The sequence below is a fragment of the Leiobunum rupestre genome, chromosome 10 (assembly GCF_980474605.1).
Source record: "Leiobunum rupestre chromosome 10, qqLeiRupe1.1.hap1, whole genome shotgun sequence".
NCBI classification, from domain to species: Eukaryota; Metazoa; Arthropoda; class Arachnida; order Opiliones; family Sclerosomatidae; genus Leiobunum; species Leiobunum rupestre.
In genome coordinates this window covers 39,460,552-39,476,439 of record NC_143393.1, presented here as the reverse complement: position 1 = coordinate 39,476,439, position 15,888 = coordinate 39,460,552, and the positions used below count along the sequence as shown (strand labels likewise).

The 15,888-nt window shown below is 33.5% G+C and overlaps 1 protein-coding gene across 1 annotated transcript in view; it reads left to right on the top strand.

Annotated features, from left to right (window-relative positions):
• LOC149925659 (uncharacterized) overlaps positions 1-12,970 on the top strand; it is a 113,917-nt gene extending 100,947 nt beyond the window's left edge. Inside the window, exons 6-13 of the mRNA XM_090160272.1 lie at positions 2,012-2,191; positions 7,073-7,160; positions 7,275-7,399; positions 8,135-8,193; positions 8,269-8,350; positions 8,433-8,517; positions 10,496-10,568; positions 12,639-12,970. Of these exons, the coding sequence (XP_090016398.1) occupies positions 2,012-2,191; positions 7,073-7,160; positions 7,275-7,399; positions 8,135-8,193; positions 8,269-8,350; positions 8,433-8,517; positions 10,496-10,568; positions 12,639-12,763 (817 nt within the window). The 3' untranslated portion in view covers positions 12,764-12,970. The remainder of the gene's footprint in view (positions 1-2,011; positions 2,192-7,072; positions 7,161-7,274; positions 7,400-8,134; positions 8,194-8,268; positions 8,351-8,432; positions 8,518-10,495; positions 10,569-12,638) is intronic.
• Positions 12,971-15,888: the final 2,918 nt, after the last annotated feature.

Sequence of the window (15,888 nt, the reverse complement as noted above, 5' to 3'; positions counted from 1 at the left end):
ATTAAGAACTTCACAAGTTTATGGCTTATCATTTTCTTCGAGTTCTCGAGGAAAATTACTTGGATAGAAAATTACGGTATATTGGGACAAATAACCTTCATAATAAATAACCAAGATGTTTTACGAATATCGATAAAACCATTAATTCGGAAATTGTCGTGTTGAGGAACCGGCATGACAATTGCCCAACATCTGGGGCTTTCAAGTACCCAACTTATTATAGCGACATCGAAGGGTTGATATCCCTTATCTATTGATGTATCATTTTCCACGCCCAATCTCTACTAGGCCCCCACGTGCGCAAAATGATACAGCGTATGCTCGATATCACCTATCGATTGATTTAATGATGCGACGGATACTCGATGTTTATAGCATTTACATTGTATGTTAAGTACCAAGTACGTTGATCGCTTCGTTGCTCCTTGAAAGGTCAGAGTTCAAATATTTGGAGATAGATGTCGCGCGTATCAAATAGCGTTCACACGGGCGAAATGGCTAAAAACTGTATTTAAAGGGAATATAACCTGCAAAGCAATATTTATGGAAGAACACTTAAATTTTTCAAATTTCCCTGTACTGTGGCGCCAAACATTTTTAAAGCCAAAGCCAAGAGCGGCCAGAGCTGCAAATGTTGGTGTTCCACACCAAATATCCGAGGTTATATTCCCTTTAAAATTAAAATTTGTCGATGCAATTATAAATTAAGGGTCAAGGCCTAAATGAAAATATAATTTTACATTTTGAATTTAGAAAAACCAATTTTCAAAATGCATTTTGTATTTTGCATTAAAAAAAACGAATTTTCAAAATTCATTTTTTATTTTTATTTTGAGCTGCAAAAACCATTTTACATTTTGCATTTAGAAAAACGAATTTTCAAAATGCATTTTATATTTTGCATTAAGAAAACCAATTTTCAAAATGCATTTGGTATTTTTATTTTGAGCTGCAAAAACCATTTTACATTTTGCATTTTGCATTTAGAAAAATCAATTTTCAAAATGTATTTGGTATTTTGCATTAAGAATAACAAATTTTCAGAAGGCATTTGGTATTTTGCATTAATAAAAAATAATTTTCAAAATGCATTTTGTATTTTGCATTCTGCATTTAGAAAAACAAATTTTCAAAAGGCATTTTGTATTTTGCATTTTGAATCTAGAAAAAAACCATTTTCGAAATGCATTTTGTATTTTGCATTTTGAATCTAGAAAAAAAAAACAATTTTCGAAATGCATTTTGTATTTTGCATTTTGAATCTAGAAAAAAACAATTTTCGAAATGCATTTTGTATTTTGCATTTTGAGTTACGGAGAAAGTATTATTCATTTTGATATATGGAGAAAGTAATTTACATTTTTCATTTCAAAAAAGTACATTTTGAACAAACCTGATTAATTCCTACCGGTTGGTGTATTAATATGTAGATTGTTCTTAACGGTTGAATAATTACAATAATATTTACAATACGGCGGCGACGGTGGCGTCGGCGGTGTCTACGCATTAGCTGAAAATAGTACAAACAGAGAGGAATTATGGATAAAAACCATTAGTTTCATCGAAAATAAATGTTTAAACCAAAAATATAAACTGAATAAGAAAAAAACTCTAGTATCAATGGCGTACGAAACTACGGTAAAGTGCGAGTTGAATACAAACATTAGAGAACAGAAATAAAATGAACCGCAGACTAAGTCCAGACGGAGTTTCGGGTTAGTCTACGAGAAAACAAAACTCGTTTATTTTGAACTTCAAACAGAGCAACGCGCGTGACTGGGGATTATCTTAGAAAAGGTCATTCTCAATAGCTCTTAAAACATCGCGCCATCTGAAGAAAAAAAATTTTATATTTTTCTCCAAAAATAAAAAGAACAATGACCTGGAAAGATAGAAGAAAATGGGGTGGTACCTTTCTCTTCGACAAGATCGTGAGATTTTCCAAGAAATTTTATTATCTTTCTAACGTTTTTGCTTGGTATCTTTTTCTCTCTTTGCGAATCTCCGCCAGCGAGATGGAAGAAGAGGAGGACCACGAGGACTTCAGCAGGGGAATGGAAGCCTTCTGCCGGGCAGCCGTCAACCGCAAACGCGATCGCAAACTGGCCATGGACCGTTGCTCTTTGCAACCTAATCACGTGGGGATCGAACACAGGCTGATGGCTTGCACCTCCTTCCAAAAAAACTACAGGTACCATTTCACCGCTTAAATAAGGATGTTAAAGGGGTTTTACCTTCCACAAATACATGTAGGGTCGATGGAAGTAAGTGCGATCAAAATATTTTTTTGGGAGTTTACTTGAAATTACTCCTAAACTAAAAATAGCACCCTCTTAAGAATTGGTACCATTAATATGGCCACTTTATCCTACACAATTACGCAATCAAATTAAATATAAAATAAATAGTTATTTAAATATTAATTATTTAATTTAACTCTGTTACTGAACACACTTACCCCGAAAATGCGGGGCAAGTGTGTTATAAGAGGGTGGGGTAATTGTGATCACGTGAAATCTTGACCAATCGCAATGAAATTATATACAGAGGTTAAATATGGTGTCCCAAAAAAGCTATATTCTTTTCGTAGCTCTAAAATATTATCTTTTTCAACTAAAGTACCCAGATGCTTATATAGCTAGCTAAAGCTTAACGCTTCCTTTTTTAGTAAGTTTACATTGATTAACTGATCACACTTTCCCCACACTGCAAATTTAGAAATAATTCTTAAATTTTGAAAACCTCAAATTATTAGCAAAAATACAAAGGTTCCCAGCACGTAAAAAGATAAGCAGACTACAAAATACCAAATATGAAACCGGTTTGCCAGTTAGGAAAAACGTTACAGAACTTTTCTTTTGGGCATAAAATCTCTAAACATAAGTAGAAGAGTATAACGTTTTTTCAACTAAAAGTTTTAAAAACTAAATTGAATTTAAATTCATATTTAAAATATACAAAATGTGTATAATTACGTATATTTCAATATCCATTCATCAAATATTTTATTATAATCATAATTTGGGAAATAATTGGGGGTGATCAACACTTACCCCTGATCACACTTATCTCCATTGACATACTTGTTGAGATTAACGGTACTAGTTAGTGTAAGGAGTGGTTGGCTCGCGTAGCATGATGAGATTTCCACCACCGTCCTACGCATTGTAACCCGGCCACCTGAATTAAAGCCTTTAAATGTCTCTAGATGATTTAGGCACCTTGGGTATTAGCCTCGATAATAAAAATAATAATTACTATTAGGCAGGCTGAGAAGATTTAAGAATTTTTTGGGCACTGAGCGCAGTGTTATTTGGTGCCCTTTAGTAATTTTCCGTATTTGTGGGAGCGTTCCGTTATGAAAATTTTCTGGGGTTTTCTAAAGGAAATTTAAATGTAAATTTTTAAAGAATTCCTTTAGATTATCCTAAAGAATATTTTGGAATATTGGCCTCTTTGGGTTTTCCTATAGAATTTTATAAAGATTTTCTCTAGAAATACCCTTACATTTTTCGAAAGAATATCTTTAGAAATATTAGTGTACACATATTCTGGAATATGAAGAAACGACCAAGGACGTCATATTTAATTTAAATTAACGTGTTAATAAGTGTTTGGAAGTCAAACTCGAAAATAAACTCTTTCTTTGCGACATAAATTGTGTTCTAGAAGGAAATTAACTAGAAAAGCTGCGCAACGTTCAGAAATCTTTCACCGTTTTTTGTTTACCTAACTTGTAAAACAATGCAATCAATTCGCATTTTTAGACAATTTCTATCAAATATTCGCAATTGTGTGCAGCAAATATGACCGAAAAACGTATCGATTGGCGAACAGCAACTAGACTTAAGGTCATAAGGCATACACATGTTTTAAAAATTTCAAAGATAATAGACTAACTAAATTTAGAAATAAATTAAAAATAACACAAAATCGTAATTCAGGTGAATTATGAAATACCTTTTTTTTTCTACCAAAAGAAAAAATTAACGCCCTAAAAATATTTTCTAAAGATTTTTCTCAAGTTATCTATAGAAATATTTTACTAAACGTGTAGTAAGAAGTGTCTTTAAAAAATTCTATAGAAATTCTCTAGAATTTTTCACTAGACTTAGAAAACTTTACAACCCCTTAAAGCACTTTATAATGTTCTATAGAAAAACATAGAAAGTTTTCATAAGGGTTAACAGCACAACTTTACTTGGACATGATTTTTTAATTATAGTTTTGAAATTCACAACACAATACGGTTTTTAATTTATAGGATAATATGTAAATTTTTCTAGTACACGACGACAAAATGCATTAGCAAAAGAAAAGATTGAAATAGACATTTTAAAATAACCTAGCTTCAAGAGCAGACTCTTGTTCCCATTAATCCATACTCAGTTACAATGTTAAGAAAGGCAAAATATCTAAGAAATTTGGCGGAAAGATACTATAAATAATTTCCGGTAAATAGACCGCGTGAATTTCAAATGTCGATTGCCTAAATTTCAAAGTGATCAATAAATATTGAATGTAGATTATGACGACTATTTTTAAATCTTATCTATGTTAATTATCACTTTGAAAGATAACACAATAGACGATATTTTACAAAATTAAACAACGCGCGTAGGTATACTTCGAATTTCAACCGGAAACAGGTCAAATTCGAAATAAACAACGCCGAATTACCGTAAATTTGTGTTAGTATCTTTCCGCCAAATGTACTAGATATTTGGCCTTTCTTAACCTGCAACTAACAAGGAGACGACCCTAGGTGATAATCACCGATTTTGTTCAAAACCGAGTATAATGTACACCACCATGTAACTTGAAAAACCTGCAAGGGAAAAGTTGCGACGGGCAACCGAAAACGTTTTTGACAACATGATTTGGAATTTTTCCATTGAAAATAACATGGGAATCTGAAGGATTTTAAGGGTCTTCCCTGTGAAACCTTTCAAAAAATGAAAAAAAATTAAAATTTCAAAACCGTTAAAAATACATTTAAATTGATTTAAAAAATTTAATTTAATCAAGTTTAAAGGCAATATAATAATTATTATAGTAAAGCTAGAAGCCTCAAATTTTCAGTTTTTCTCATAACTTTAATTTGCTCTAAAATATATATAAATCTTTCTAAAGCAAACATTGTTGGAAATTTCCCAAACTATAGCCTGAAATTCGAGGCGTGAAATTACGAGAGAAAAACCCGAAATAAGTTCGATTTTGGCGAAGTACGTTGAGCACGGGATATTTTTCATTCACGGAATTGACAAGCGGCACTTTTATTTCTTTTCCCATTTCTTTGAGGTTTCATTTTGCGGAAAAGGCGCAGACTTTAAAGAAACCAGTCCAGATTAACTTTTCCAGGGTCTAAAAGGGGGAACTTTTTACCAAAGGGGGAGGGGGTTACGGGAAATATTTCAATTTGTAACGCTCTCTGGTGTTCCAGAAATGGATATATTTTCACACATGTTCTTCACGTAATACGGGAAATCTTTTTTTTTATATTTGAAAAATCGAAAGTGTTTATTGAATGTCAAAGCCTAGCTTAGACGTGATTTATCAGAGTTGCCATTTTAAGGTTTTACAGCATTTCAAACTAAAATTGAAATATTTCTTTCCCGAATTGAAAAAAGGTCCCTAACACCTTTCAAATTATTGAGGATTAAGGATTGGAAGAAAATTGTTTTCGAAATCGGGATGAGCTGGCCTATTTTTAACCTACCAGCCCCTGTAAATGTTTTCCAATCGCAACGCATCGGTGTTCAGGGATAAGTTAATTTACAAAAGTAATAGTTTTTTAATGAGTTTTATTATAGACCAAATTATGGTTATTAGGGCTGTACGAGTACTCGACATTTTTTGTGGTCGAGTACTCGAACTCGACCTCGAATACGTAATTGGAGAATACTCGCCGATTACCGAGTACGAAAAATTTGCATATTCGGGTACCCGATTACTCGCATAAGCTGCTCTCTAAACTCGTCGAGTATTTGTTTTTCTATCCTCGTTGCTTCAAAGTTCAAAGAGGGGTTTTACAACTTTTTGGGGGCAATAAATGGTACCCTACAATGTCGTGGATACTGTGGTTCATTTAAAATAAAGGGATATTTTTCAGCATTGAAAGTTACTTTATACTCCTTTTAAACTTAATTTAATAATTACTTGAATAAAACCAGCTCCTAATGAAGAACTCGATAACCCGGCTCCTTAAAAATATTACTCGAGGTTTTTTTAGTTACTCGACTCGAATAAGAGAAAGTTTCCCCTCAATCAAGTACTCGATTACTCGACTCGACTTCAATATTACTCGACTCGAATACCCGATGAAAAAAAATTGATACTCGATAACCGACTCGATTGCCTAAAACCACTAATCGCACAGCCCTAATGGTTATTTGAAATATGATGTAGACTTACTAAGAACCATTTTAATATTTAGAATAAAATGATATAGGCATCTATAGCTTAGAAAATTATCGAGCAGTATTTTATTTTAGAACTGTCAACTAAACGTGTGAGGAAATAGCAGATGAGTTTTTAGATTTAAATATTAATCTGCTAAAACTTTCAGCTTTTGACAGAGATAATTTTGAATGAATTGAAAACTTGTCGAGGTTAATGGTAATAGTGAGTGTAGGGAGCTGTTGGTTCGCGTGGTATGAAGGGTTTTCCACCACCCTCCTACGTATTGTAACCCGGCCACTGAATTATTGGCATTGAAAGTCGCTATATGACTGGGGCCTAAGGTGCTGCCTTGGGTAATAACCTAGCTGATTATTAGTTACTATTATTAATTATTAGTTATATTCTGATCAAAATTTAAATTACGCTCGAACCTTTATTCGCTAAATAAGTATTTTATCTAATTTTTTGAAACTTTAAAAGTTAAAGTCTGTCAAACCAAGTCTTTAAATTAAAATTATACAAAATTCACGAAATGTTTTAATGACGAAGAACCGAAGTCAAAGCAAAACATTCTATTGAAACTCGAAACCATGTTCGGAAAGAGGCCAACCCATAATATCAGAAAAAAGCTATTTATATCGCAAAGTTGAATATTTATTTTCATCCTTAGAATTCCTGGTACGAAAGTGGTTCACATTTCGCTGTTGGCAGTTAGAAAACGATTCAGGAAAAGTGGAGCCGGAAAATTCCTGATTAAAGTAAGAGTTTTTTTCTCGCAATTTCATTTTCTTTATCTGCCAAGATCCTTCGTTCCTTTCTGGCCGCGCTTTGTAATCTTGCCAATGTGTTTTTCTCCTCCATTGTGTCTGCAGAAGCTCAAAAGTCCTCAATTAGTGGGTCCGTACGACGCGTTAGCGGTGCAAGCCGACCGCTCCTCTTTCCAGTTCTTCCTCAAGAATGGATTCACGGACGATATTATATTGAACAGCCGATTCCGGTACGAATCTAATCATTTCTGCTCCTCCCGGGACCCGTTTCTCATTTCGAGTTATAGCCTTCACTTCTTTGTTGTACGTTTCGCCATTTTTGGCGATTCCAAATTAGATTCGAGTCCTATACCAGGATCAGGATCCAATCTCCGCACGAGTTAGGGATACTTTTTAGTGGCTTTGCGGTTAAGCTTTACTGGATTTGGGATATAAGAAAGCTAACGAAATGGGAGTTTAACGTTTGAGTCAGAAGTAATATATATATAATTTATATATATATATATTAGGGATGCACCGATATGTCGGCCTATTTTTCTAATATCGGTATAGTCCAATATCGGTTTAAACACTTCCTATTCTTCACATGCAAAAGTTTTACTGAGAGCTATTCACAAGACAGACTGCATTACCGGCTTCGTCATAGTTTTGCGTCCGCTTGCTAACGCGTCACACGTAGTCTTTGACAGCGCCTCGCTAGGGGGATATTTTCTTCTTGTGATGATGTCACTTCGTTACTAGCTCTCAGTAAAATATTCCTCAAAGTGACGAACTTATGGAACAATATTATAGACTTAATGGAGTCGGCCCTTTAGTAGACTATATAACGACTGTAAATTGCATTAGTCTAAATTAGGGTGATTAAGCTTTAATTATGCTTGGGAGGTGCGGGCTTAATTTCCACCGTTAGAGCCAGATACATTTCCGACACGTTTAACCTGATTGTAAGCCTTGTAATTCCGCAGCGAATTGGACGATGTTCGAGATAATTGCAAACCAATGTGTTATCTACCACCGTTCGACGGTAAGCGACGATTAAAAGCTAATCTCGGTTTGATACGAGGACCTCAACCACTCGGAACTCTTTCTGTTTTTGCAGGACATTATCCCCCACTTTTAGGCTTGCACGAGTGGAGCAGTCCGGAGGCGTTGAACGCCATGGAGGACGAAATTGACCGATGGTAAGTTCTCTCCAGATTCAAATTCCGAGTCCTCGTAAGCGGATTCAGAGATTACAACGGATGCTCTGGATTTTAATTACAGGCGCGGTAAGAGTCTCGAAGCTTATCAAGCCCAAGTGACCTGCATGACCAGGTTACACCAAGAAGTCCTTCGTTTGCACGGGCTGGTGAGTTTTTCATTTTCGATGTGGTTTTAAAAACGTTAAAACGTTAATAATTTCCGCACAATTATAAGTATATAATATACTCTTATAAAGAAGTAAACCACCTAGAAACGTACCTCAAAAAACTTTTTGTAATTAAACAAAATCAATAAATAATATCCTACTCACGTATTATATTTAGTTCAGTCCAAACTATATTATTTACTTTCCGAACTTTCGCGTACCTTGCGTTACTATATTAGTATCACTTCCCCCTTATAACTCGACACAGCTACTTGTGTTTCCTCCGTTAAAATATTTTAAATTACAGCTACTTGTGTCGAATTTTAAGTTTACACCATTTTAGTTTCGCTATCGGCTCACACGAGATTACTCAAGTCATGGTATAACGTGACTTAATATACAGCTTTTCGACTTACCTTTTATATAAATTTTATTTCATTTTATGTTATTTCATTTTAACCACGTGTTTCAAGGTCAGACGCTAATTTTATTGGTCTTAGGAACCTAAATTATTTATTATTAAATGGACAATATATATATATATATATATATATATATATATATATATATATATATATATATATATATATATATAAAATAATATATATATATGATATATATACTTATATTGTCCATTTAATACTTGTTCTTCTCATTTAGATCAGTATTATTAGTATTCCAGAAGTACAACGATAAATAAATTTGGAGGAAATTGAATATTTTTGAGGTTCATGATGCTATGATTTTGAGGGGTTGAGTATTTTTTATTTTTAAGTAAGTTTCGGGGCTGGGGGTCTTACCAAATGCTACTCTTCGTTACTAGGGGCAGGTTTGTGTTTAAAAAGTTACTTGATTTCGAACAGCCCCTTGGGCAGTTTTACATGTTTCACATTCTTGACCTAAGCGAATGTTTATCTCGTAAGTATATGTTATATACTTATGGAGTTACCATATTTTGTTGATTTTTTTAAATAAAATTTAATTTAAATAAATAAAAATTTTTATTAAATTTTTTCAACGTTTAATAACGTGTTCGAGGTCAAGACTCCAAGTACATGGAGCATTTGAAATCTGCGGAATTTTCTAAAACATTAACTCTGGGACGAACTTTTAGGTAGTTTTTGGCACCGTCCATTTGAGAGCGCCACCACCGGGGGAAGTGAGAAACTAATACAAGCCAACGGTGTTCGGGTGGAAACGGCGAAGCAATTAGGCAAAACGACTAAATCGAGAGAAAATCGAGAAATACGATCAAAAATAAAATTAACTACACAGTCAACCCCGAGAACGAATTCACAGGAGCTAACTTTACTCGTTCCTTTATCAACGACCAAACTACCAAGTGATTGACAAGTTGGATTTGGTTTGGCGAATTTCTAAATTTAGTAGGGTATCGAAAAGCCTAAATACAGGGCGAAGTATCAGCTCTGGAAAGTCAAATCGTTGTCCGGGCTTTCAGGAAGAGGGTGTAGAAACTGTAGATAGTTCGCGTCAGATAACGTTGATTGATTATCGGAGAGGAATCCTCGAGAGACACCCTTCCAACGCTTATTTTTAGACCCTTTTACAAAATCGTTCCATTATTTAAGCGAGCCGATAGCGTCGAGGAGACAGGAAATTTAAAACAATGGGGCTGTTCGTTTGAAAGCTCAGCGAAGCCCGAAAATGAACTGGCTCCGACATATTTAGTCCACCACTATTTAGCGAAGTTAATGGAGTGGCTTGAAATATATTGACACCGTTAGTGGGGATTATTCTACTAATACGAGATATGTTGGGTTTGATGGGAAAATCCTTTAAAATTGGTACCTCCCCGCGCCTTGCAATATTAAAGGAGCTATTACCACAATTTAGCCGATCAATTTCGACATTATTCGCGAAATAATACGACCAGCGACTAATTAAAATAACCGACACGTACCGACGAAGATCGGTTAAAGTAATAAGGTTTTAATAATTAAAATTTTATTTTATTCAGCTGAAGAAACAAGAAGCCACGATACACTTCTTAAGAAAGGAAAATCAAAGGCTGCAAATACGGCTCAGCAAAGGTAATTGTACTTCTATTAGTAGGCAATGATTTTTGCCCCTTCAAAAAAGCTTGAGAGTTCCCCCTCAAAAAGTATCTGTGCCTCCTTAAAAATATCATTGTAATCCTGGCTACGGGCCTTAGCCCGGGCCCCGGGAAAATGTAAGCTCAGGGCCCCAAGAGAGCCCTTACAACTGGAGATAGATATACTTTTTCGGAGGGAAACCCGGTTTCTTCAAACACGGGCCCCAAGGCTGCACGGGCCCCAGTAATTTTTACCGGCTTCCCCTCTCTCTTATCGGGCGTATTAGTAGAAGCGAATCGTTGCGAAAAATAACAAACGTTTCCTGTTTATGTCTTTGAAATTTTAGGATAGATTCTTTTGAATATATTATTGGATATGAAACCCCCTTGGTTAGCTGAGTGGTTAGCACTTTTACCTGGCAGCAGAGAAGCCTGGTTCGATCCCAGCTTGTGGCACTGGGTGAAAACTCGGAACAACGCCTTCTGCGTAGCTGCAAGTTCTCTCCCAACGGTAATATTGAGTGTAAGGAGCTGTTAGCTCGCGTGGCGTGAAGGGCTTGCCAACACCCTCCTTTGAATAGCTCATTTACGTAAAATATTAGTAATAAAGTTAGGAATTTTTTTGTGACGGTGGGTCAAAATGTTCTTAAAGGCCGAGAAGAGATATTCTATTTTCTCGTGCGCGAATTTTGACCCCCGCAAAACTGAACTTGTTAATTTCTTGAGGAGTGACAGCGTGGACAGCTTGACCGACGGCTCAGACTGTTTTTGAATATAATATCGATAATGAGCATCACTCAATCTGTCAGAGCTGTCAATCAGTTGTCACTCGTCAAAAAAATAAGTACAGGATGAGAGGGGTGGAAATTCGCTCACTTCTCGGTCTTTAACAATTCTTCAATTCACACAGGTTTTGGCGTATCATATTATTCATTAAATATTAATCAAATTCTTCTTACCGTTCCTTTAACTTAAAAAACCGAAAACCATAACACCGTGCGCTCCTACTGCAACCCGTCAAAAGTCGTGCATTTTCTTGCGTACATTTTTCATTGGTTAGACGCTTTAGCACCTGTTGCCGTCGGAAGGGGGAAATTCGGAAATTGTCTTCCCCCACCCGTAAAAGTTCAGCGTAAAGGCTCGTCCAATGAAAGTTGTACACAACCTTGCCTTGGCGTGTTTAAAGGCTAGCTGCGTTCTCCTTACGTTTGTTGCTCCTAGATTAGAGCAAGTGGCGGCTCTATAAAAAAAAAAAGTTAACAAAAATGCTTCTAAAAGCGCTTCTAGGTGGCAGCACCTTCCGGGGATTTAAAGCAAAGGCGAGTTGTCTGTGATCTATTGGCTTCCCAAAACCACGTGTTTAATAAGTTAATAGTCACGTGATTCCGAAAAGCCAATCAACGCGAGAAGTTCCCAATTGGCCACACCTTTTAGACTATATTCTGATGCTTACTCAACTTGATTTGATTTATACGCTAACGACATCTAGTGCGAACGAACGCAACTAGACAGGGGCCGCCATTTGCTTTATTAAAAGCAATTACTTTTTGTTTAGCATTATGGGCTATAATTTCAGACATTTCCAATAACAATATTTTTCTTGGCTTGGAATTCGCGATAAAATTAAATGAAATAGGCAACTTTATTACATTAGCATTTATAACCTTAACCGTCTCCCAAACGCGTAAAATCGTACGAAAGTATTTTAATAAAAATTCCGCGCAAAAGCGCCGGATTTCATCAGCGAAAGAACGTTATGATCTAAAACAATCGAGCCAGAATGTGACTCCACTATAGTTCGACTATGGACTCATCTAACACTAGATATCAAACGGGGAAAGGGATTTAAGTTTGTTTCGACTTTCCCGGGCTTATATTGCGGATAACCCCGGTTTCAAGTGGCGGAATTTATCAGAAGAACGAGTTCGTTTCCGTTTGAGAAATCTAATTCCTTTCCCTAAAAATAAGATCCCTCGAGAAAATAACTGAATCTGCCTCCGTTTCCTTAATATCTTTTGTCCCGAAATTGAGTATTTCCTCCGTCCTGTTTCTGGATCTCTGATTACAGCCGAAAAGCGGTCGACCAAAGCCCTCCTGGACGCCCTCGAGAAGGAAGCCAACGAGTTCGAGCGGCTGTGCACATTTCGAATCAGCGGCCCACCCTCGCTTACAAATCAAGACGAACAAAGCTAACGACTCTTACATTTCATTTAGAAAAGGAGCGTTTGATTTCGATATGAAAGACGGCGGCGACGTTTGAAGAGGGAATGTAGCCAATGTACCGACGCTAAATTTCGCGTAATCTTTTTGTTAATCCACAATATTTTTTATAAACTACGTAGATTTGACTTTTTTTTATTAAGGGTTGAAGTTTATATTGAAATTTTAATTATACAAAGGAGAATGTACAGATAAATTTTAATTCAATCGCAATTTGGTATTCTTTTAATTAATTAAGATTTTATTACAATTTAGTATTATTTTAATTTGTTAAGATTTTATTACAATTTAGTATTATTTTAATTTGTTAAGATTTTATTACAATTTAGTATTATTTTAATTTGTTAAAATTGAATTACAATTTGGTAATTTTTAGTTTGATAAAATTAAATAGCTATTTGGCATTTTTAAATTTGTTAATATTAAATTACAATTTGGAATTTTTCCAATAGTTAAAATTTAATTGTAAGTTGGTATTTTTAATTTGTCAAAACTTAGTTGCAATTTTATTTTTTTTTCAAATTTGTAAAAACTTTATTACAATTTGGTATTATTTTAATTTAAAAAATAACAATTTGGTAATTTTTTAATTTGTTTAAATTTTATAACAATTTGGTATTCTTGTAATTTGATATTCTTTTAATTTGTTAAGATTTTATTACAATATTTTATTCTTTTAATTTGTTCAAATTTTATTACAATGTTTTATTATTTTAATTTGTTCAAATTTTTTAACAATTTGGTATTGTTTTAATTTGTTAAAATTTTATTACAATTGGGTATTCTTTTAATTTGTTAAATTTTTATTACAATTTGGTATTCTTTTAATTTGTTCAAATTGAATTGCAATATTTTTTTAATTTTGTTCAAATTTAATTGAAATTGGTTTTTTTAATTTGTAAAAATTGAATTGCAATGTTTTTTTAATTTTGTTCAAATTTAATTGAAATTGTTATTTTTAATTTGTAAAAATTTAATTGAAATTGTTTTTTTTAATTTGTAAAAATTTAATTGAAATTGTTTTTTTTAATTTGTAAAAATTTAATTGAAATTGTTTTTTTTAATTTGTAAAAATTTAATTGAAATTGTTTTTTTAATTTGTAAAAATTTAATTGAAATTGTTTTTTTTAATTTGTAAAAATTTAATTGAAATTGTTTTTTTTAATTTGTAAAAATTTAATTGAAATTGTTTTTTTAATTTGTAAAAATTTAATTGAAATTGTTTTTTTAATTTGTAAAAATTTTATTGAAATTGTTTTTTTTAATTTGTAAAAATTTAATATCAATTAATTTTTCCCCCTTAAAAATATTTCGAAAAATCGATCTCCGAAATTCCTAGATAATATCATTATGGTTACCTCATCACCGCTTTATAACGTCAAAATTATTCCCCGGAGAATTATTTTTGGGTCCCAACGCGTATACTGTAACCATAGCGACGGATATTAAAAAAATGAGTGTCCATTTTGGGTCGAAGGGGATTGGGTAAACGAAGTATAAAATTAAAGGTAAAAGACCCCACACTTTCTTGCGAGTAATTACATATAAAATTTCTGTGTATTATATACTGTACTCTAACGTACTTGCCATAAAAAACATTGTTCCATTTATCATCAAATCGTTTTAAATGTTTAAAAAACCAATCGTTTCTTTTTTGGTGTGAAAGTAACAAAAAATATCTTAAATAAGCACAAAAAGAACACGTTATTTTAAAGAAAAAATAAACAACTTTGTCTTTTTGAAAGAAAAATACCAATTTAAATATACAATAAAATTATATACAGATATATAAATAATTGTTTTTATGTAAATATGAACAGTACTGTTAGTCGAAATTAAGTGGACATTCGTATATTATTATATTAACTTAACTTGGTTGTTAATTTATATATTTTAAGAGTTTGTTAAATTATTATTGTAAATAATACTGTTCATAAACGATTTGCTTCGAATTAAATGTTTTATTTATATAATATCGTTTTAATTGATGTCCTTTCCATACTTGACTTTCTAGTAGCGCCATTTGGCTGTTGCGGTGTAATTTAATATGGTGGATCAACGAATATCACCTTTCTGCCACCAGGTTCAATATGAGCTAGATTATATTGGCGCTAGCTACGTTAAAACAAATATAAGCTTATGGCGTAACGCCCGCTGATTGGTCGAGCTCAAAGTGCTTCATAAAACCGTGAAAATAAAGTAGAGATATTTAAGCATTTTTTTTCTCCGTTTTCTCGTTTACCGGAAAATTTTCCGCAAATCGGAAAAACATAAATTTGAAACATAAATTACCTTTTAAGGGTTTTTAATGTTTTTAACTTTTTATCGATATAAAATGTCTAATATCAGTAAACATACTACAAAACATTAATAGTGTTACATTGTTAATCAATTTAAACTAGTCTAGAGGTTTAGTTTTACTTTTAGATTCTAAAAAATGAGGCGAAAATTCCGCTTTATTGAAATTTGCAAACAATATGTTAGACTAATCATGGAATGAAAACGTTTTTTTATTTTTTTTCGGAAAAATTCGGAAAATTTTCCGGAAAAAAGGCCTCGGTCATTTCCCGGAAAAGTTTCCGAGCGGAACATTTTCCACGGAAAATTTTCCGAATTATTTCACTAAATTAAATTATACGTACTTTTTGACGTTACTTACACTTCTACATACCAACGAATTAGCATAAGGTTCCTCGAAAAATATATTTCGTATTATGGGTTAAGATTATCAGGAAATAGAGGTAGGTGCAGAGCTGATTCATTTTACTAATGCATACTTCATGAAGAATCTCGTTTATGTCTTTTATCTTTTCCTCTCTCCGCCGAAACAAATGCGGTACAGGTGCCTCATATTTCCTAATTAAATAGGCCCTCTTCTTTACCCTAGTTTGATTTTCCCGAATTCGTTTGCCGCAAAGTTAGCAACTCGCGAGAAATGGAAAATATCATTAATTATCCTTTGCGAAGATCCGAAGAAACACCCGGATTGGGAATACATTTTAAAGCTTTTAGATCGACTCTCAAATTTTCAAATAGAATTTGTCCTCTCCTTCGTTAAAAATGGCTAGTATCTGGTTCAACAATGGAATACATTTTTA